The 21,181-nt window shown below is 35.8% G+C and overlaps 1 protein-coding gene across 1 annotated transcript in view; it reads left to right on the forward strand.

The window, feature by feature from the left end:
- The window catches only part of MYOM2 (myomesin 2), a 76,242-nt gene that overhangs the window by 29,010 nt on the left and 26,051 nt on the right, over positions 1-21,181 (forward strand). Inside the window, exons 13-21 of the mRNA XM_058020130.1 lie at positions 1,358-1,557; positions 2,266-2,319; positions 4,827-4,954; positions 7,921-8,104; positions 11,296-11,470; positions 12,797-12,918; positions 15,055-15,242; positions 17,722-17,848; positions 20,919-21,097. Coding sequence (XP_057876113.1) covers positions 1,358-1,557; positions 2,266-2,319; positions 4,827-4,954; positions 7,921-8,104; positions 11,296-11,470; positions 12,797-12,918; positions 15,055-15,242; positions 17,722-17,848; positions 20,919-21,097 — 1,357 coding nt within the window. The remainder of the gene's footprint in view (positions 1-1,357; positions 1,558-2,265; positions 2,320-4,826; positions 4,955-7,920; positions 8,105-11,295; positions 11,471-12,796; positions 12,919-15,054; positions 15,243-17,721; positions 17,849-20,918; positions 21,098-21,181) is intronic.

Consider the following 21,181-nt stretch of genomic DNA (forward strand, 5'->3'; position numbering starts at 1 on the left):
GCATAGTCTGGGAATTAGCAGGGGCTGGAGGCCATTCCAAGTAGTATTTGCAGGCAGACACATTTTATCATATGCTTAAAACGTTCAATAGTATGGATATGGGCACATCAGAGAATGAGCCCTGACAGTATTTAATTTATAAAAGCTAGAATTCATGGGCATCTTGAATTAGATTTAGCCTCTTTAATCTCTATACAGCAAAAGCTGAAACCTAGGAGTTATTACATTATGTTTTTATTTCTTTCTTAAATGTAGTACATCAGGAGTTCAAGGCCTGGACTCCTGGGAGTTGGTAGTTTAAATCAGACTGGCAGGCTTCTGTCCCTCAGTGAGCTTTGCATTTTGCTGGGGGTTTAGTTCAGTGCAGGCAGCTGGTGAGCAGGAGATCCAAGCACTGTTTTTTATGTTTTGTTCTTGCTCCTTGTAGCCAGAGCAGATCATCTGATCCTTAGTGTCTGAAACTGTCAGTCAGCAAAGCCTTACTGAAATGATTTCATCATGTATACTGCTGTGCACTTAAAAGCAACATTTGCAGCTCATTGCTATTTGCTTCCCTGTCATTTGGTGTAATTCAAAGACAACTGTCTGGGAATAACTGGAAAAATAGAGGTTTATGAATGGCAGTCAGTATGAGGAAATTAACTTGAGACCTGGGGACTCTACCATCTATATCCAATTTATGCAGTACATAGGTCATAGGAGTATTTCACCTATATTGTGTATAATCTAGTCAGATGTGCCATTTGACACGTTGCTTGTATCACTGCGGTGCCAAGGAGCTCTTGATCATGACGTGACGGTTTTCTGGTACAGTCAGGACAACAGAGAGTTTTCTACACAAAAGTTTATATTAGTAGGACACAAACTGTATATGTACACACAAAGGACTCAGTATGAGAATATCACTCTTCTTGATGACTCCTATACTCTGTGGCCCAATCATTTTGGGAGGGAAAGACAAAAAGAAGTTTGCTTGAAAATATGACAAAGAAGAAATGAAAACCATTAGGTGAATCTTGCAAATTCATCGTGTTCTGTGGAGATGAATATTAAAAATGAAAGTGAATAATTTATTCTTTATATGACAAGGAAAAAAACCAAACAGAAGGGAAGCAGATAGATTTGAAAAGGCCAAAACCCATGGAAGAAAAGTGATCTTTGCATTATGAAAAAAATATGAACAGAGTGGGGCTGACCAAGAAGAGCGTATAAAGTGTGTGACTTTCATTAATGAGATATATGGTTTATCTCCTCAGTCTAGCAAAGGTGACTTCTGTAGTTCTTACCTGGTGTGGGTATCATGGGGCATATTTATTGTGAGGTGATGCTAACAAAGTCTGCCTTCTGCTTTTCCAAGATGTGAAGTAGGTCTGGAGAACTGGGTCCAGTGCAATGATGCTCCTGTAAAAGTCTGCAAGTATCCTGTGACTGGTCTTCAAGAGGGACGGTCGTACGTGTTCCGTGTGAGGGCAGTGAACAGTGCCGGCATTAGCCGGCCTTCTCGAGCCTCCGAACCAGTTGCAGCACTTGACCCCCTTGACCTGGAGAGAACACAAAGTAGGTTATTCAAGGCTTCTTTAAAAAAAAAAAAAAACAACTAAATTAGGATTCTGTTTTCCCAGTTAACCTAAGGAGAAGAGTTTATTTCTTCCTTTGATTGAATATCTCACTGCAGTCTGCAAAGTAGCATTATAAGAGCTTCTTCATGAATAGAGCAAGCCAGCTTACCCTGGGGAGTAGTTTTATTGATTTAGCCTTGTCCTAAACCCCTGTGCAGATTCTGTATATCAGGTACTTGCACATCTTCTGTTTCATGTGCTCCTTTTGGTCAGAGGGGAATTAAAGTAATTATGAATACCTTAAAGCACTGCCCCAGTGTTGCCTGTAAAATCTGAGCTGAATATGCTCAGATTTCCTTTACATGTGTTTTATGTATGTGTGTGTGCTTTATGATTAATTCCTACAAAAAAAGTGAACTTCATGACACAATTGATTACTAATCTGCCTCAAATTCATCTACTGTGACTAAGAATCTTGCTATTTAGCACATCTTTGAATAGTACTGTCCTATCATGCCCTGCTTTCCTATGAAAGTGAAAAAACCAGTATATGACTTCAAGTTGACTCTATCTGGGGAAAGATTTAATAACAAAATTATAGAAACAGAGGTATACAGGCTTTTGAACACATGAAAAACAATAATTTGCAAAGTTTGTAAATATATTGAACTAGTTTGAGAAACTAATTGAATATTTTGATTAACAGTTGTTCATGTGGATGAAGGGAGAAAGATTGTGATCAGTAAGGATGACCTTGAAGGTATGTAGAATTTCTGCAATTTCACTACATCTGCTTATTCACCAGGAATTTTGCATCATAGCTAGAAACATAACTTGAAAAGAAATCCATGTAGTGATAAAGTGATATTAAGAAATACATCCACATTATGACTTGCAAAGTTGAAAGAACACAAGAGAGGAGTGATGTCTAAAAAGATAGAGAACATCACACTCTCAACAGCAAAACTTTTATATGTCAACAGCATTTTGTCACTTTTTTGCTTTTATTAGTGCTAAGCTGACTTAAATGGCTGAACATTTAAATGCCCATTTGATTGGGCATTTGATTGCTCATATTTCCTCTCTTTCATACTTAGCTTTCTGGGAGCTAAGTATAGTTTTTAAACTGATTTTGACTATTTGAGCAAGTTATTGCCATTCTCATAAAAACTTGCACAATCCATCTCAATTCTTTAAATAATATATATCTACCTGAATACGGAGGTTATTCTTAAGGTTAAAAGTATAGACTAAATAGTGTTTTTCTTCAGGAGAATTGGAGAGATCCCTGGCAACTTTTGAGACAAAGTTTGAATTTTTTCTGGTTTTGGTTGTTTCTCTATGGAATGATTTGTCTTTTATACTTGAATAATGACTTTCTTTACACTTAAACTGTTAAAATTATTAACTACATTGGATCAAAATTAAAAAAAAAAGTGTCTGAGAACAAATGTAGCTTGAAGGAGAATCAGACATTAAATGGCTTTCCTGGAGCATGGACAGGACAGATGAAGTTTCTCTATTTTTATAATAGTACCCTAAATTAATTGATATGGGTATTACAGGATCAGAGGCACATCACAATATCAGATTGTAATTGTCTTCTTTGGCTTCACAGATCATTCTTCTGCTCTCAGTATTGCCTTAGAATGATCAGGTCCAGTAAATGGCCACTCTGGAATAGTCATAAATAATGATATTTGGATTTTTGTCACATGAATATTCATATTTAATAGAGTATAAATATTGAAATATATTTTTTTATGTAAATCACTACTTTCATCTGCAAGATTGGAGACTATTTCTGAAAGAGCAATCTCACAGATCACAGGTGGTTTTCCTTTTTAGTGCAGGCTGATATCCCATTCTGGCAACCATTCTCTACTGCCGTGTTATATCATTACAAAGTATGGAAGCTTTTGGTTTTTCAAGAATGAAAGAAAACATGTTGAGATTTTGTTACCTGGAATCACTTGGAAGCCTTTTGTCTTAATGCTGTGAAGGATTATTTTAATTTTCTTGACTATATGTCATCAATTTCATCTTAAACTCAGCTGATTCATACTATCTTTCTGAAAGAAAAAAATAGATTTGTAGGAAATCAAATATAGAAAGCATTGTGAGAAATAAATTTTCATTGGATATGTCAGTTTGCTTTAAAAAAGGTTTGGTTTTGATTTGGTAACTATATATGATGAAATAGTATTAGTGTAAATTTTAAGTCTGGTTCATTCTACAGATATATATAATAGTTTAAAATATCACTGCCATGATTTAGAGATTACTACTGAAATATTTTTGTCTTTTTTAAAGACAAACATTTAGAGGATATATGCTCTTTTCTTAGCCTGAGAAGTAGAAAAATTTACCTTCAAAGAACAAAGATTTTTTCTTTTTCTATCACAAGCCACAAAGAAAAAATTTTTAGTTGTCTGCTGAGTTGCTACTTCTGACCTACTACCAAGTCAAAGCTTCTTCAGGGCTGTGTAGAGGTCCATCACAGGACTATCACAGGTCGCTCTCCCATCTGGTGCTGTTTTACCCCATTGCAATCCCTTGGATAGCAGAACCAGCTTTTGCTCATGTTGCAGTCAGTGGGCAGGACCATGAAAGGAGCTGGCCCAGGGTAGGCAGGTTGGTTCTAACACTGCTGGTGACTCTGCAGAGTGAGTGGGGAGAGGGGTTTGATCAGGCCACACTATGTGGTAGGGCCATCAGAGGGCTGGTGACATATTTTTGTGTCTCTGATTCACAGATTTTAGAAATGCTTTAGACTATACAGCTGATAATGCCATTATGTTATAGGATATATTGCTCATAGGTTCTGCTCCTTTTCCCACTTTTCTATTTGTTTTAAAACTTCTTTTCTGATTGTACTTCTCTTCCAGCTATTTTTTTAAATTCTAATTTCTCATAATAAGTCTTTAGACTTCTGTCTTTGATCAAAAAATGTTGGTATATAGTGAGTAGGGTTTTACTAGGAGATTGAAGTAATTAAAATGTGATCAAAGAAAAAAGTATGACAAATGCACAAGAGTTTCAGGGAGCACATTTGACCTTTACTGAAAGAGTAAGTAACTAGCTATTAATACTAAAGTTTTATTTATCAAAATTTAATTGAAGTGATCAGGTGAACTGCACAGATGATATCACAGCCCCTAATAGCTGAGCATTGCAAAGTTGAATCAGAAAGATGAGCTGTACCCTGAATGCTGACCCAGGAGTTAATCTGCTGTTTAACACTTGCTGCATTTATTAATCTTACAGGGGATGTTCAGATTCCAAGCCCTCCCACCAATGTACATGCTTCAGAAATCAGCAAAACATATGTTGTACTCAGCTGGGATCCACCTGTTCCCCGTGGCAGGGAGCCACTGACGTATTTCATTGAGAAGGTACTGCAATGTATAATGGTGTTCTGTTGAAAGGTGCTTCATTGCTGTGGGCAGTCACACTCAAAGCATTTTCAGATCTGCAGAATGGGCAATAAAACTGTGGTCTTCCAGGATTTGGAAGTGGGATATTAGAGAAGCATGGATAATCAAATGTCTTACTGCAAGTTTTAATGAGCATTGAAATTCAAGGACCAGGGAAAAGTACTCCCCTATGCTATTTGCTTACTGCTGTCGAAATGGGAACAAATAATTATGTATGTAGCAGTTAAAAAAGAAAATAAATAAAAGAAACATCTATAGTTTTCACAATCCTATAGGCACAATTGTAAGTTTTCAATCTCTCTGTAAAAAAGGGAAGTTTCTGTTCTGTGATAGAACAAGGAATAAACAGTAACTCATAATTTGATCCTCACTTTATGCAGGCTAATGGCAGCATCTACTATACACTGACATTTCCAATTTATCCCCTGTAAGGTCAGCAAAGAGGCAGATGCCTGTCTCAGGTTCACTGGTCCCTGGTACTCTTTGTGGCTGCCTTCCTCCTCTCTTTGAATTGAAAGGGGACTTCAGTGTTCACAGTATGAGAAGTTTGTTCTTCATCCACCTAAGTGAATAAAATTTAGATAAATCTCTCCCTGAACCATGTTTCTAAATTATATTGGGTTGGAGCAACTTGTTACAAAGCTTTCCTCGTAGGTAAAATGGGCCTCACACCTGACCTCTAAAACTCAGGTCAAGCTATACTTAGTTTTTATGAATTATGCCTCTAGCACATGCCCCCTCTTACCAGTCCACAAACACTAAACCTCTTCATAAAACTGCCACACGTTCAATTTGCACCATGAATATTGTAACAGCCTTTTCTCAGGCCCTTACTATGCCAATTTTTGTCTTTGCACATCTAAAATTCTGCACATCCCTCAACAATTTATTCCCCAGCTGTCCTGTTCATGTCACTCGTTTTTTTGCAGCCCCTCAGCTTGTCTTTTCCCTCTCAGACAGACAAAAAACCCCTCCACTTCAAAAGAACTCCATAGGCCATTTCTACACTCTTCATCATCATTACTTGCTGGATGTTGAACAAATTGATAGAAAGTGAACACCACTCACTGGTTAAATTTTCCAACAAGTGTGACCATTTCTCCCACTCTGTCAAAGATTCAAAGAAGTAATGATTCAAAGAAGTAATGAAAATTTTCATAGAAATAAGTATCTAGTTTTTCTTTCTATGTAATAAAATATAATCCTTTATTGCATTTATTCCCACTTACATATCTCTTTGCTTATCTATACATTTCAGGAATATCGATGTAAGGATTTTGAACCAGCTCTTGTCATGGAAACACCTTATTAGTTCCAGAATATGCAGAAATAGCCCAAATAAAAAGCTCAGAGGTTTCCATTGAATGGACACCTACATCTGGTTGGATGATTTCATTCTAAGAATGAATTAGAAAAGATACAGTATCTGCTTGTTTTATACAAATAAATTTATATAGCTCCAGAAACAGTACACAGTAAATGACAATGATGAAAAAATGTCTCATTTAAACATGAGACGTACTGAAGGAAAGTGAGAATAGGGACAGAAAGGCTATTATTAGAAAAAAGAGCTTCGTTGTACTAATTAATACCTGAATCTAAAATATTTTTGCATAAATAACTGGTATCTGTGAACAGCTTAGTCAATTCACAGGTGAATGTTTGTTTTTTGCTTTCCACTGTCATCTGTTAATTTACAACAGTTTCTAACTATTTTGTTTTAAATAAAGAAGATTCCATCCTGAAGAATAAAAATGTATTTGTAAAGCCTTCAAGAGAGATAAAAAGAAATTAATTTTCTATGTTCTCCTGAAATACTTTTTTGATAGATAAATCAAATCAAACCGCAGAACAAAATGCGATGCTGATTCTTTGTGAAAAGAAGAAATTTATGTTTTTTATGGCAAGAAGTAAAATGTATGGCAAAATAATATTTATTTCATATTTTAAAGCTTTTTATTCTGAAGAAAATTGATGTAATATTTCTTTTTTTTTTTTGTTGAGAACCGTAGGTGGGTTAGTACCTATGAGAAAGATTTTGATATATGGACTCCAGCTGTTTACATTATTATTATTATTATTTGTCTATTGTAGGTGTCATTATATAAAGGGTAGTTTCCAAGTTTCCATGAAACACTGTTCCTCCTCTAAGAAATTCACACAGTCTATCAGATTTTGCTCCCAGACTTTATGTTCCAAAATTTTATAAACATATAATTTCTATGCACCTATCTACGTGCCAAGGAAATTTTCTTCAATCTATTTATTAGGCACTTGAGTTTTACTGAAATTTCTGAAAGATTCCATGACTAATTTTTGGTTAGAGTAAACAGTTTATGTGGGAAATCAAATGGACAGCAGACTTTTCTCAGAGTACCGATTTTCTGGCTCTCCTCCATGTGCAGTTGTGATGATGAGAAGCTCAGTTGCTGCACTGAGAATACACAAAAGTAATTACTTTATTTGATGAATGCTTTTAGGGGACATGACCTTACCCAACGGAATAAATAAAGTTGTGAGTAAAGTGACATTTCCCTCCCTACCTTTCTACAGAGTTTGGATTAGGGCTTGTTTGTTTGACTCCAAACCTTTAGGTGTTCATGTGAGTTTTGCAGGACATGTAAGTAAATCTTTGGGGCCAATCACAGTTGACAGTCACAGCCCTGAAAGAAAGCTGGCTGTATGTACAAGTGTGCACGTATTGAAGTCGAGACAGGCAAGGAGACAGTGAGCTATTCAGATCTTTTTGTAGAGTAATGGAATGCAGCAGCAATGAGAATTTGCATATGTTTAAGTCAGGCATTTGAGAGTGATCCTTCTCTCATAGCTCTCAAATAAATTCATGACAGGATGCAATACAGCAATATGTTCAATTTTTGACAGTTCACAGAAATGATTCATGGCTTTTTTGTTGTTTTTTGTAGTCCATGGTTGGCAGTGGAAGTTGGCAAAGAGTCAATGCACAGGTTGCAGTAAAATCTCCTCGCTATGCAGTGTTTGACCTTGCAGAAGGAAAACCATATGTTTTCCGAGTGTTGTCAGCAAATAAAAATGGCATCAGTGATCCATCTGAAATCACAGAACCTATTCAACCACAAGATACTATTGGTAAGGTATTAATTGCAAGACATTAATATTAAAAATAATAGATATTTTGCAAACTGGAAATGGACAACTCTCATTAGAGTATAACTATAATAATAGTAGTTGACTTTATTTGTGTTCAGTTCTGTGAAGGATTTAAAAAAGCCAAGATGCTAAATTTTAGAGACTTCCCTGAATTTTCCTAGTGATCACAAGCCTTGCTACTGAAAACAATAATCAGTATAATTATTTTTAGTTATTCGCTCTTTAGTGTTCTATTAATGTGACATCAAAAAATAGGTTAATCACTAACTTTGATAATTATATTTGCTGGCTCAGGTAATTATATACTACCTTATTCCCTACAGTTTCATCTAGATAAGGTAACCTTTCATTTCTTTCTTAGTATTCTGAGTTGCAAATTGCTGCTAGTGCATGATTCCTCTGTCATACAGATGAGCAGACTTCAGGGAAAGATACAACTACATATTCAGTGGTGATTTTCCAAATGAAAATGAAGTGTCTATCTTGGGGTCACATTCAAAAACACAAATGAAAATTTAGGGAGTGGCTATTAATCTTGTTTTTGAAATATTTGTTTTGTTTTTGCAGTTTTACAGAAGCCACACACAACAGCTTGATGTATTAATTACTGTCACCTTAAGTGCACATATCTTACTAGTGCACTTTCTAGTAATATATAAAATACTTACAGTATCTGATATACCACAGTTAAAAATATAATCCATACTTTCAGCTTGATCTGTGACTACATGACAAAGAAAAGCCTTTTTTGCTTTCATATATTCTTGATTTGATGTCTCATTAATGCATATAAATTATTTAAACTGTTCAACATTCCCCAAGGTAGGGAAGAAAAACATTGTATTTATTGCACTTAGTACAGAAAATAAGCTATCCCTTAGGGGTTAACACAACACCTTCTGCATGACTCACAGCTTTAAATTAGGCACAATGCAGAAGAATCTATTTTAAAGAGAAATTTCAGCACTATTTTCAGAGACAGAGTTTGCTACCTGAGCTAAAATATATCAGAAACACTTGGCTCCTTTTAGTTGCCAGCACTTAGTGTCATTTGATATTCTTAAGGGTGACAGGGACACCTTCATGGGGACAGAAATCATTACACAGTGACTGTTGGTACCTTATGAGCAGAAACTAAAGAATGGTTGGGACATCCTAGGCCATCCTAAATGATACTTAAAATCATGCAATTTAATTGAGTGGTAAAGGAATATTCAGTTTGTGGTTAAAATCTCAATTTAGGTGTTTCCATGTAGGTATCTACAGGTGCAGTAGATGCTTCTGCTCTGACTGTGGCAACTGGAGCCTGGAATATAAGCTGGCTGATGTTGTCATAAGTTGCCCGACATCACCCAGCTGTACCGTGTCTGTTTTGGGGTGAGATGAATAATTTTCAGGACCCTACCAAGCACTGATGGAAGGCTCAGTTTAACTGGCCAAAGTGACATCTTTTTCAAATGCTTTCAGTTTGCCATTCCAGAGGACTGTAGGTACTATCTCCCGAGTCATGTCTGACAACTCCATGAAGAAGTGACAGATGGTCCAAAATGGCCCTAAATTATTTGTGTAACTGAGTCAAGCCCTAGCTCTTTGACTACAGAGGCAGCTCAAGAATATGTGCTTGTAGACACACATAAAAGCCTAAATGTAGGTACATTTATCAGACTGAATCCATTTGATCTTACAAGTTTATTGCATAAAGTATTTAAGTATTTTTTTTTTTAATATTGAAAGACTAAGTGGAAGACATGCTGCCTTTCTTTTGTTTCATGATGCATGCAGTTCTCTGCAGTATCAATCTGAGGAAACTAAAATATCTTCAAAAGGCGAGTACTGGGTGCTTGTCTTAACCTGATATGTTAGGCTGAGACCTTGCTTTATTTCTTGCATTGTGAAAGCTCAGACAGATAGTTTATAGTGTACAGACTCTGTGCTGGTTCTTACTAAGATTTTTTTTTTCCATTTGGATCTCAATATTTCTGGTTCTTTTTATGCACATTCATCTGTTTAGATCAGTGTAAACTGACAATGAACTTTCTTTGCATGTAAAGTAAACTGCATACTACAGTACATTGAGAGAGCTATAGTCAACAGATTGGAGGAAGCTTTATCCTCTTTTACTTGGTGGTGTTGAGGTTGGTCCTGGAGTGCTGTTTCCCAGTTTTGACTTCCTTAGTCAACAGGGATTGTTGTAAATTGGAGAGGTCCTCTGTATGGCAACCAAGATGATCGAGGGATTAGAGTATATGAATGATTAGAGAGGTGTTTATTTAGTTTGAAGACTTACAAAGATGATGGTGTCAAACTTCTCAGCATTGTCAAATGGCAAATAGAGGCAAGAGCCAAAAATTGTAGCTTAGTAAATTCATTCTAGGCATACTCTTTTAACGAGAAAGGTGCAAGAGTGCAGTGCTGGAAAAGGTTGTGCAGGTAAGCTGTGAAATCTCCATTGTCAGAAGGTTTCAAGACTCATACAAATCTGTGACTGACACACTGGTTTAGTGTTGGTGAGGATCCCACTCTCAGTGATGGGCTAGAGGGACTAAGTGATCCCCAGAGATCCCTTCCCACCAGTGTTCCTATGCTTCTATGACATTCATCTAGCTACTTTTAGATAAACTTTTGGCATTCAAATATATGCTTAAAGTTATCCTGAAAAGCTCATATTTTTGGAATTGGGGCTGTCATTAGTTAAGTGGAAGACTATTTCTTAATCCTCATGATATCATATCTCTATAGTTTATGTTCATTTCTTACTGGCACAGTAATGCTAAAGGGACATAGGCTATAAATCAACCTCTTATTTGAGAGAGAAATTAGTGAGTCAAGATTTTCAGGTCTGTATGCTTTTATCCACACTCATATTTGAAAATATGTGGTCCTATAATTGGCTATTATAAAACCTGTATAAAATCATATGGGTAAGGAGCCTCACAGAGCATTCTGAGAAAAAAATAGAAAAAAGTATATTTGTATACACACATATATATAGGTATGCAGACTTAAAGAAATATATTAAAATGCATATCATATAAAAATATTAACATGATAGGAATAGTTACAGCTGTAGTGATTAAATATGATCGAATTATACAGTGTTTCATCTAGTTCAAATAACTTTTATTTTTATGTATTTTTTAATATGTATATGTTTTATTTCTTTTTCTTAGTTTTACCATCTGCACCTGGTCAGGTGGTGGCCACAAGGAATACAAAAACATCAGTTGTAGTTCAATGGGATAAACCAAAACATGAAGAGGATTTATATGGCTACTACATTGAGTATTCTGTGGTGGGATCAAACCGCTGGGAACCCAGTAACCATAAACCTATTAAATATAACAGGTATTGACAACATTCCTGTCTTTTTGGGAAGTTTGAAAACTGCAGGATATTTTGAAGACAATTTATGTGCTAAGCAATAGGATTATAATTGAAGGAGAATGTTGAATGAATGGGAAGAAAAACAGTCTGCAGACTCTCAGAGCCAAGATTTCTGAATTGCAGGGCCATTCTCCTCACCTTTTGATTTTTTTAATATATTTTTCTATTCCCTGACTTTGAGTTTTAAAAGCAAACTCTAGAGACATTATTCTGAGTGTCTTGGACACAGGAAAGTGCAAAATACGCCCTTTTAAAGTATGAGTTATGTTGTGCGGTAAACAGACCTAATGAGGAAGAGTATGAGAAAGGAGGGAGAATTCTAAAGCTTTATCATAGTCCATGAATAACAGAGCAAAAGGTCAGGCCATTTCTGCTATAAATATGGTGACAAAAGTGCTTTGGCAGCTGACACTATTGTGCAGGAAAGACAAGTGTCCCATTCCAGAAACATCAGAGCTCCCTGATCTGTTACATCTCTGGATAAAGAACAGTGGACCCTGTTTCTGATTCCTTTGTCATGACACTAGCACTGTTTCAATTTCTGATGATTTCTTATTCCCTCCTGAAGATATCAAACTTCATTACAAGATTCTTCAAGCAATTTCCTCTGTGAAAATCATATTTATTTTTATTGAAATCAATCACCAAATACAAAAATTAGATTTTTAGTTTGTATTTTCTATAAAAAGCAACTGTTTAGTGTTTTATGTCAGTCATTAGCTGACATTTGTATTCTGATGAGTCCTTTTTTCAAGTAGTCAAGAAATATGATTAAAAACAGTAGAGACTAATTCTTGGTCAAAGGGGGTTGAGAAAGCACAAAAATAAGAAAAAAACATTTTATTTCTTCATACTTGATCATATAGTGCAATAGCATAGTTCTGAGTATTTTATTTAGTACAGTAATTACCTAAGAAACTCAGATCAAAACTGAAAACTATTTTTGACAATGACAATAAAGCTACAGTGAAAAATACAGTTCCTTCCCAGAATAGATTAGTATTTAGCAAGACAAAGTTCAGAGGGAATATAATATATTTTATCTGACTTCACTTGCCAGATCAGTACTAACAATCTGATGAGAATTGTGATTTTTGCTACAGTGTCCCTTCCACTTATATTGTACTACATCGTGCCTTTTATTGCAGTTTCCTTCTTGGAAATATTTTCCTTTGTGAAGCACTCATGAAGTTGAGCTTTTTAATTGATACAACAATATCATGTTACAGCATAGAATGATTTCTGTAAAATGTACACTAATGTGTGATGCTGTCTTTTTTAACCCAGGTTTGTTGTTCATGGTTTGGAAACTGGAGAGCAGTATGTCTTCCGTGTGAAAGCTGCGAATGCTTTAGGATTGAGTGAGAACTCGCAGGAGTCAGAGGCTGTAACAGTGCAGGCAGCCCTCAGTAAGTGTGATTCTGTGCAGTTCAGCTTCTTCTTTCCCAAATGAGTGACCTGTCTTCAGCAATCACCAACTTTGGTCTGATTTACTACAATAATATACAATAATATAATATCATGCACATGGGGTTAATGATGTCTATTCTCTGGCATGTGGCTGTTCTAGAGAAAAGACATTGTTTTATAAAAAAAGTTATTTATAATGACTGTTAGAAATATTGAATAAGATGAACTTTAATGGCCAGATTGCCTTTTGCTCCTAGGCTATATCAAAGAAATATAAATACTGAGTAAGTTAGACAATTAGTTTCTGAGTGACTTAGACACTCAGAAACATTTAAGCACAGTGTCTGCTCCATTTAGAAGAGTTCCAGTAAGCTTTATTACTGTGTAACTTAACCAAACAGAAAATCCCCTTTGTTTGCTCCAGGTTGGAGCACAGTCTACCTCCTCTGGTGTCCCACAAACAAAATTTCTGTGTAAGGTCAGTCGTGCAGCCGTTAGTGGGAACGGTACATGTTGAGTGAAGGGTTATATAAATATTTGCAACAAAGAATACACAGGCCTAGGCTATCATGGTTCAATTTGAATTAAGGGACAGTGTCAGCTCCATACTGAAAAATTTTAAATAGGGCACGTTTTCCCCAGCAGAGTGCCTTCAACCTCTTGGAGAAAACCAGTAGACATATTTGTGAGAAATAATGCTCTAAAAGATTTATAATTCAGTGTAGTCAATAGAAAGTAAATTTGTATATTACTGACAAAGTTACTCTATTTGACTTTTTTAGGAGGAAGTGTGTCTCATATGGGTAGGTGGTGCATGGACACTTGCACATCTATCACCACAGTGTTGTAAATGCACTTGCACCTATTTGTCACTGTGTGCTTTGGAGATGAGGGTTGCATGGGGTATATCATCAAACACAGAGCACGTGGATCTTACACACACTTATGGGATGTGGACAGCTTTTATCCATTTTTGTAGCCTTTACAGGAATTTAGCAGGGCTATTTATAGATGACCTAGCATTAGCATGGCCAGAATCTTTCTGTAGTATTACTTTAAGATTATTTAAAGAAATTTGCTACAGTCATTCTTATTTACCAAGAAGTGGCAGTAAATACGAAGGCCACATTTTGTGACCTCTGAGTATAGCACCATATCTGAAAAAAAAGTATGAAAGGGCAGCTCTGCTGATTGCTACTGGTTTTCATGGTGACCACCAGTACAGCTACAAGATCAGGGACTGTACTACTGTATTCTCTTCTGAATGAGGTAAGTTACATTCTCTCAAGTTATACTGGTAATTCAACTGAAGGTATCAGATCAGCTTTAGGGTCAGGTGTTTAGCTGTATTGATTGAAGCACTCCAGTGTCAAGAAAGGGCTATCTTTGAGCAGACTTTCAAGTATGGATGACAAATGCAAAACTACTTGCTACAAGGGGTGCTTGCCAGTAGGAGGGGATTAAAAAGCTCAGAAAAAGGGTTTTATTCATCTCTAAGAAGGTGCCTTGGTGACATTTCTGCTTCTGCTACAGAAGGGAGTAAACCCATGCAAGGAACCTCATGAAGGACATTACTGTTCTGCCTCAACAAAGGCAGAAAAGTTAACTTACTGAAAATCTAAATTTCTTCTTTCTGGGTCAAAAAAGCAGTCACAGTCTGAATAAAGCATATAATATCAGGACAGTACAGGAAAACTGTGGTGGCCATAGATCAGTCAGTCGCAGGACTTAATTTCATTCAAGTTTATAGACTTTTTTCTTTTTTTACTGGATGATTTTTACTGTATTCCATAATGACTTGAGCAGCTTTTTTTTTTCTTCCTAGGAAGAGGTTTTCTGACCTATTTAAATATTTTAGCATAATTTTTGGTTTGGAGACACTGGCATTATCTAAAGATCATCTGTTCTTCCTTGCTACCTTCTGAGAGGGCAAAACATTAGGCAGATGTTTTAAAACCTTCCATGTTTATGACTGGTCATAAAATGAATGTTGGTTAGCAACTACTTTGCTCTCATTGTGCAGCTGAGAGCAGTATGCTGCAGAAAACAGAAGCAATATCAAAAATGCTAAGCAGCTTCTACACTGCAGTGCTTTAGACTCTGTCCTAACTCTCAGGTTGCTTATTTCCTTGTAGCTTGTCCTTCATATCCTCATGGTATCACTCTTCTGAACTGTGATGGACATTCAATGACCCTTGGCTGGAAAGCACCAAGATACAGTGGAGGCTCACCAATCCTTGGTTATTATATAGATAAAAGGGAAGCTAACCATCAAAACTGGCATGAAGTCAACTCTTCCCTTATCACCCGGACAATTTATACGGTTAGTATTTTCTGCTCATTATATTCTTGTAGTTGAATTTTTTTCTTTGGCTTTTTTTAACAGAGAAATTCTTTAAATAATTACTTCAACAAAACTAGGCACTTCCATTCGGAGTGCAGCAGTGTTACATCTGGGTAAAAGATCATTGCCATCCCCTACTATGAAATTCTAATACAAATAAGAGCACTGAGATAAGTAAATTTTGGAGGGAAAAGTGTGAAGCACATTTTTCACAAGGAATAAGAGGAATGAGCTATAAAGTGTTCCCCAAGCTATTTTCGTTAATGATCACTGTATACATCACCACTGTAACAACATACAGAGAAAGGATGGAAGCATTTAGCAGGACAGATAACTGCTCTCTGTAGGACTGAGGACTTGCAAAAAAGATGGAGATGAGTTGAGAAAAAATATAACTGTCTCTGTTCTTACTCTCAAAATCTGCCTTCAGCTGAAAAAGCATGTTTATTAGTGAACTCAGCATTATGTCTCGTCACCTCCTTCACAGAGTACAGTTTTGAAATAAATTACTTCTGCTTGCACCTGCAACTCATGTAATGTTTCTTAAAATAGGGAAATTTGGATGTGAACTTCCATGGAGAAAAGTCAGAGAGATAGGATATAGCAAGTAATCAATCAATGCGATGCTTTTTAAATTAAGTTAAACAAGCAGATTTTACTCACAAAGACTTAAAATTTTACTTCTGCAAGTCAGCAAATTTCCTGTAAACCTTAGGACAGAAGTAAGTCTTGCAGGTATTTGACACTTAAGTAGAAGATAATAATGCAGATGAGCTGAGGAAGGATGTTGCATGCGCAGAAGGCAGGAAGCAATACTCAGATGCATGTGTGCTTGTGACTGATTCTATGAGTGGCATCTCTGACACAGCTGATCGACCATGGATGGTGAGAAATAAAAAAGAACAGGTAGGATAGGCATGAAAGGGCAATACTAAACAATGCTTTCCATATATATTTTTTTTAATGCATTTGTAAACAAATGAGTAATGTAAATTATGGCTTACCACTGGGAATTTAACTAGGTATTTAAGTGTCAGTCCTGCCAGTAACTGTATTTGTTTCTAAAGGTGCTTCTTTGTACATTAGTTTGAATGGCTAGAATGTGAAATACTGATGGTAAACAAAACCAAGACAGCTTTTAGTAGCACAGAATATTTTATGACATATTGCAAACAGAGAATGCCTGAGATATTCAGTACAGCACTGGGAAATCACTAAAGGTTTAATCTTCTCTGATAAAATAATTCTATAGGAGCCCCACAAATATGCTTTCCCTTAATAACCTGGGATTTCAAAGTCATTTTTACAGACTGATCTATTTTTCCATCTTTTGGGTCAAACTATATAGCTCCTTGTCTTCAGGAAAGTATGTCTAAATTATTTTAGTGCCTGACTTTTCTGTGTTACCTTGTTTGCTTTGGTCTTGTATTTGATGACACCCCATATGTTTGTTACCATCACATATTTTTTATCATTAAAAAAATCACACCAAAATCCTTTTTTATCTCACATTTTCAAAGACAACTATTTATTCATGAAAATCTAAAACTCTTTGGCATCTCCACTAGGAGTACCACTCTTAGCTGTCTCTCTTGACACATATGGTTAAATATAATTGCAGGAAAATTATTTAGAAGAATCAGGTGCAGAAGACTTGGTTTTTTGTATTTAGGTGTTCTGGAAGAAGAAGGATGGAAGAGGGCTGCTGCCGTGAGGTGTTCTGGGTGTCAAGACATTCATGCCTTTTAGTTCTCTACTTTGATCTCAAAATCTGAGATGCTGCTGTGGGGATGGGCTCATTAGATGAATCAGAGTTAATTTACCAGGGATGTTTGCAGAGGATTATTATGGATTCTGCTCATCCTATTACCAGTAGTGGTAATGTAACATCACTTTGTAGTGGTAGGTAACATCAAGAGAAAGATTCATACAAGTCACAAAATACTACTGAGAGGCTCTTTCCTGGAGTTACACCAGAACATTGTGGAACTAATTGGATTGTTTTTTCTTTTATTTTCCTATAATTTCCTTTTCTTCCTAGATCAGTCCTTTGTGACCTTTTTAAGCAAAACACAAAATTAACTCTTGCTTAAGTGAATGGCTTCTGAACAGCCATTCACAAGCAATGCAAGAAGATATTTAATTTTAGAACACTCACCTGTAAGTACCTGCTAGTGGTCATTCATCGACTGGGCTCCTTGAATCTTTGCTCTGAACTCTTGCAACTTTTCATGCCAAAATATGTGTGCTGTTATTGAGAGGATTATGTGACTGAAACGTGGACATATAATATGGAACTCGCCAGTGTGTTTGGTTTAAGAGTAAAGTCTTCAAATTACTCTTCCACACAGCACTAAGGCCTGATAATCAATTAACTAATGTTTATATCCAAGTATTTATTAAATGAATGTAAACAATGGCTTTTGATATATTGAATTGTTTTCTCAAATGAAAAAAGGTAGAGGATTTGACTGAAGATGCCTTCTATGAATTCAAAGTTGCTGCTGCAAATCTGGTTGGAATAGGTCAACCTTCAGATCCCAGTGAGCATTTTAAGTGTAAAGCCTGGACTATGCCAGAACCTGGTAAGTATATTAGTTCTGCATGAATCTCAAAGTCATTAAAACACAGCCACGGAGTTCCAGCCAAACTCTGCAGGTTATATTTTGCTTAATTTCTTCCATAGTTCCTGTTGAGATTGCCCTTGCTTCTGAAATCTGTTAAACGTTACCACCACAACTCTAATGATGACGTCTCTTTATTGGGGAACAGATGACCTTTTCTTAGCATGTTGAGTGTCCTTTTCATTCCCTGCTCTCACCAGCTCAGTCTATGAGCCTTCAGTCTATGCTTGTATCTCTATCACCTCTTCAAGCCCTACAAGCTCCACCTCACACTCACCACCTGCACAATATCTCTGCACCAAAAATGCAGGCTGTTAAGGATATTCCTGGAGTTTCAGATTTCAAAACTACATTAGCTTAGTTAGTCATAAATAACACATGAGAGGGGTCTGTTTCTTCTGTTTCTTGATGTAGGGACAAGTGGCACAGCTAGTCTTATATTCTCCTATAGTGTGCCCATGTAAGTGTGTTTCCCCTGGATTGTACCTAGATGTTACCTGAGAGATTATTATTAGCCAGGTGTTAGAAAAATGTGCTAACAGACCTACAGTGGTAGCAGCAGTGCACAAACTGGAAACCCTATTCCAAATAAGTATTTTTCAATGCTGAGTAGAGCACCTGTAACTCTAATTTCTGCAGGTCATTTGCCTGCTTACAAATCCCTCTCTTTTTGCCCTCTAAAACAAAAACAACACTGTTAAGTTCCAAGTACTTCCTTTATATGCCCATATTCTTTGCTGAAAAGGTGTTTGTCTTTATGTTTTCTAGGTAAATACTTCAGAATTCAAAAATCTTACCAAATGGATTTAATGACATGACCAAAATGTCAATAGCAAAAGGGTTAATCTCCTGACCTTTACTCACTTTAATTATATTTTCTTATAATCTTGTGATATTTAGTGTAAATGGATCATCATTTGAACAATTATTTTTTTTAAAGGAATTAGCTACAATTTATGCTCTCTACAGTTTTTTCAAAACAAAATTGAAATTATGCAGTGTGTAAAGAAGTGAAAATTATCCTTCATTTTAAATGACAGATAAAGAAAAGAAATGAAATGAAATGAAATGAAATGAAATGAAATGAAATGAAATGAAATGAAATGAAATGTATTTTAAGGAAATGGAAAGAGTGAAATTTCCATAATGAACAATCTGACCTTTTAGTGTTTGGGTGATTACACTGTTCTCATTATGCTATGAGTTGAATAGACAGTATTGCTTTCCTCCTGCTTAAAAAAACCCACTACAAGCAAAGAACATTGCCCACCCTGCAAAAACCCTCAAATCTCTGAACCTGTTAAATATTTCACAAGCCTTTTTCACAATATATTTTTAAACAATGGTTCAGCAATAATGAAAATAAATAATGAAGACTGGGAAAAAGAGCCTGACCCTCTTCCCAGACTTACTAAAGGTACTGAGGATTAGTGCAATGTGACTGCAATATATTCCCAGTGTCAGCAAAATATTCTTCCACCTTTTGATATGGAAGGAAGGTTTCCTTAGAAAGGCCAAAACCTTTTGCAGGATTTCCAGCATAAGTGATGGATTCTTTTCCCAGAGTCCATAATTATTTCATCCTTCCACAGAACTTCAGTCTTAGGTGTCTCTGTGAGTTTCTGTGTCTTAGTAATGATAGTTAATGGATTATCTTACATTGCTTTAAATAAAGTGTCTGGGGTCTCAGACTCCTCAGAATAGAATATACTTCATTACACTTTTCCTTCTACTCTCTAGATTTCTACCAGGTCCATTTGTCAATGTATTTTTAATTATTTGTGGATATATGGACATTCAGATTGGGATTTTTAAAGAACTCTGAGGGAATACTTTAGGTTCCTTGAAAATGGCATTCTTTCCATGAGAAAACTAATATTTATCCTTATAAGGTCTGAAACAGGTATTTAATATGTTTATTTTCTGAAATGTGTTTATCCACTTTGGAGAAAAACTTTTCTAATTTTTTTTCTTTCCCCCAATGTATTTGCTGAATTTCGTCCTTTACAAATTTTATGTTCATTCATCATTGGTTAAAATCATGTAGGCTGGAATGGCAATTAGATTTATTTGTAAGGCTTTCTATTCCTTTTTTTGTGATTATTTTAAATGGTAAGATGTGTTGTAGGGAAAATTAGTATCTTGAAAACTGAGGAAATCCTTAAGTCTCAAGTTAATTCTTAAATCTTCAGCTTTCTAGATCTTAAGCACAAGAAAAAAGCAATATAACTTGACCATGGTAGGAAACTTATATAATTATGCCTTTACATTTTTATTTATTTGCTAGTGTAAATAAATATCAAGAGTATAGTAAAAATAACTGCTATTAGTTAGACTGAATGGCACTTCAACAGGTAGGTGAAGGAGAAGGAAAGTATAGTAGGAACATAACCTGGTAGTTGCAAACATAAGCTCTCACTTATTTGTAGAGTATCAGGATATTTTTGGTTTAAATATTTCTTCTAACAGATATCATTCATCCTGAGAAGTTCCTCTCAGCTGTCCACTTCACAATAAAAATTCTTATGTCAGGGAACAAGAAGTCTGATCCAAAGTCCCTTGGTGCCACTGGATTTGGGATTACTTTGAAAGATCATGGCTCATGTATAGTAATGAAAAGGTAAAAAACCTGATGTTAAATTATGAACCTGAATCAGGCTCAGTGAAGAAACTTTGATGTGAGGCTGGTGAGTTAAATAATAGACAAGAAGCCTCTCTTTCTTGTTGGAAAATCTTAAACTGCATGGATTTTCCACATGATTAGCTTAACCTTAAAATAGAGTTACTGAGATCTAGCTAAGCAAGTATGCTTCAGAATACTAATGTCACTCACTGATTGAGGCAGGTATTGCTGTACATAGCCATGAGGGGGAAATGGCCTAAATATCACCTGTACCAAGTGTATTGTAAAGGATGAGATTTTTGAAAGCAGATACAATCAAAATTATAGTGATACATTTCAGCCTTTACTGGAGCAGCTTGCAAAACTTTATTATGTTGAAGTGAATTTCCAATATCTGAAATATTTTAGGTCCTGCCTATGATCTCATGATATGTGAAGTTAGAAATACATCACTAGTTCTTCTGTGGAAAGCTCCTGTGTATGAAGGCAAAAGCCCTATTACTGGGTATTTAGTGGACTATAAAGAAGTGGATACAGAAGACTGGATCACTGCTAATGAGAAACCTACTTCAAAGCGCTACTTTAAGGTAATGTTTTCATTGAATAATATTAATATAAAACTGAGTACTAGAAGTTCTGATTGAGTATAAAAAAGATATGCATTTGAACTT

This window comes from Melospiza georgiana, chromosome 3 (genome assembly GCF_028018845.1).
Source record: "Melospiza georgiana isolate bMelGeo1 chromosome 3, bMelGeo1.pri, whole genome shotgun sequence".
Classification (NCBI taxonomy): Eukaryota; Metazoa; Chordata; class Aves; order Passeriformes; family Passerellidae; genus Melospiza; species Melospiza georgiana.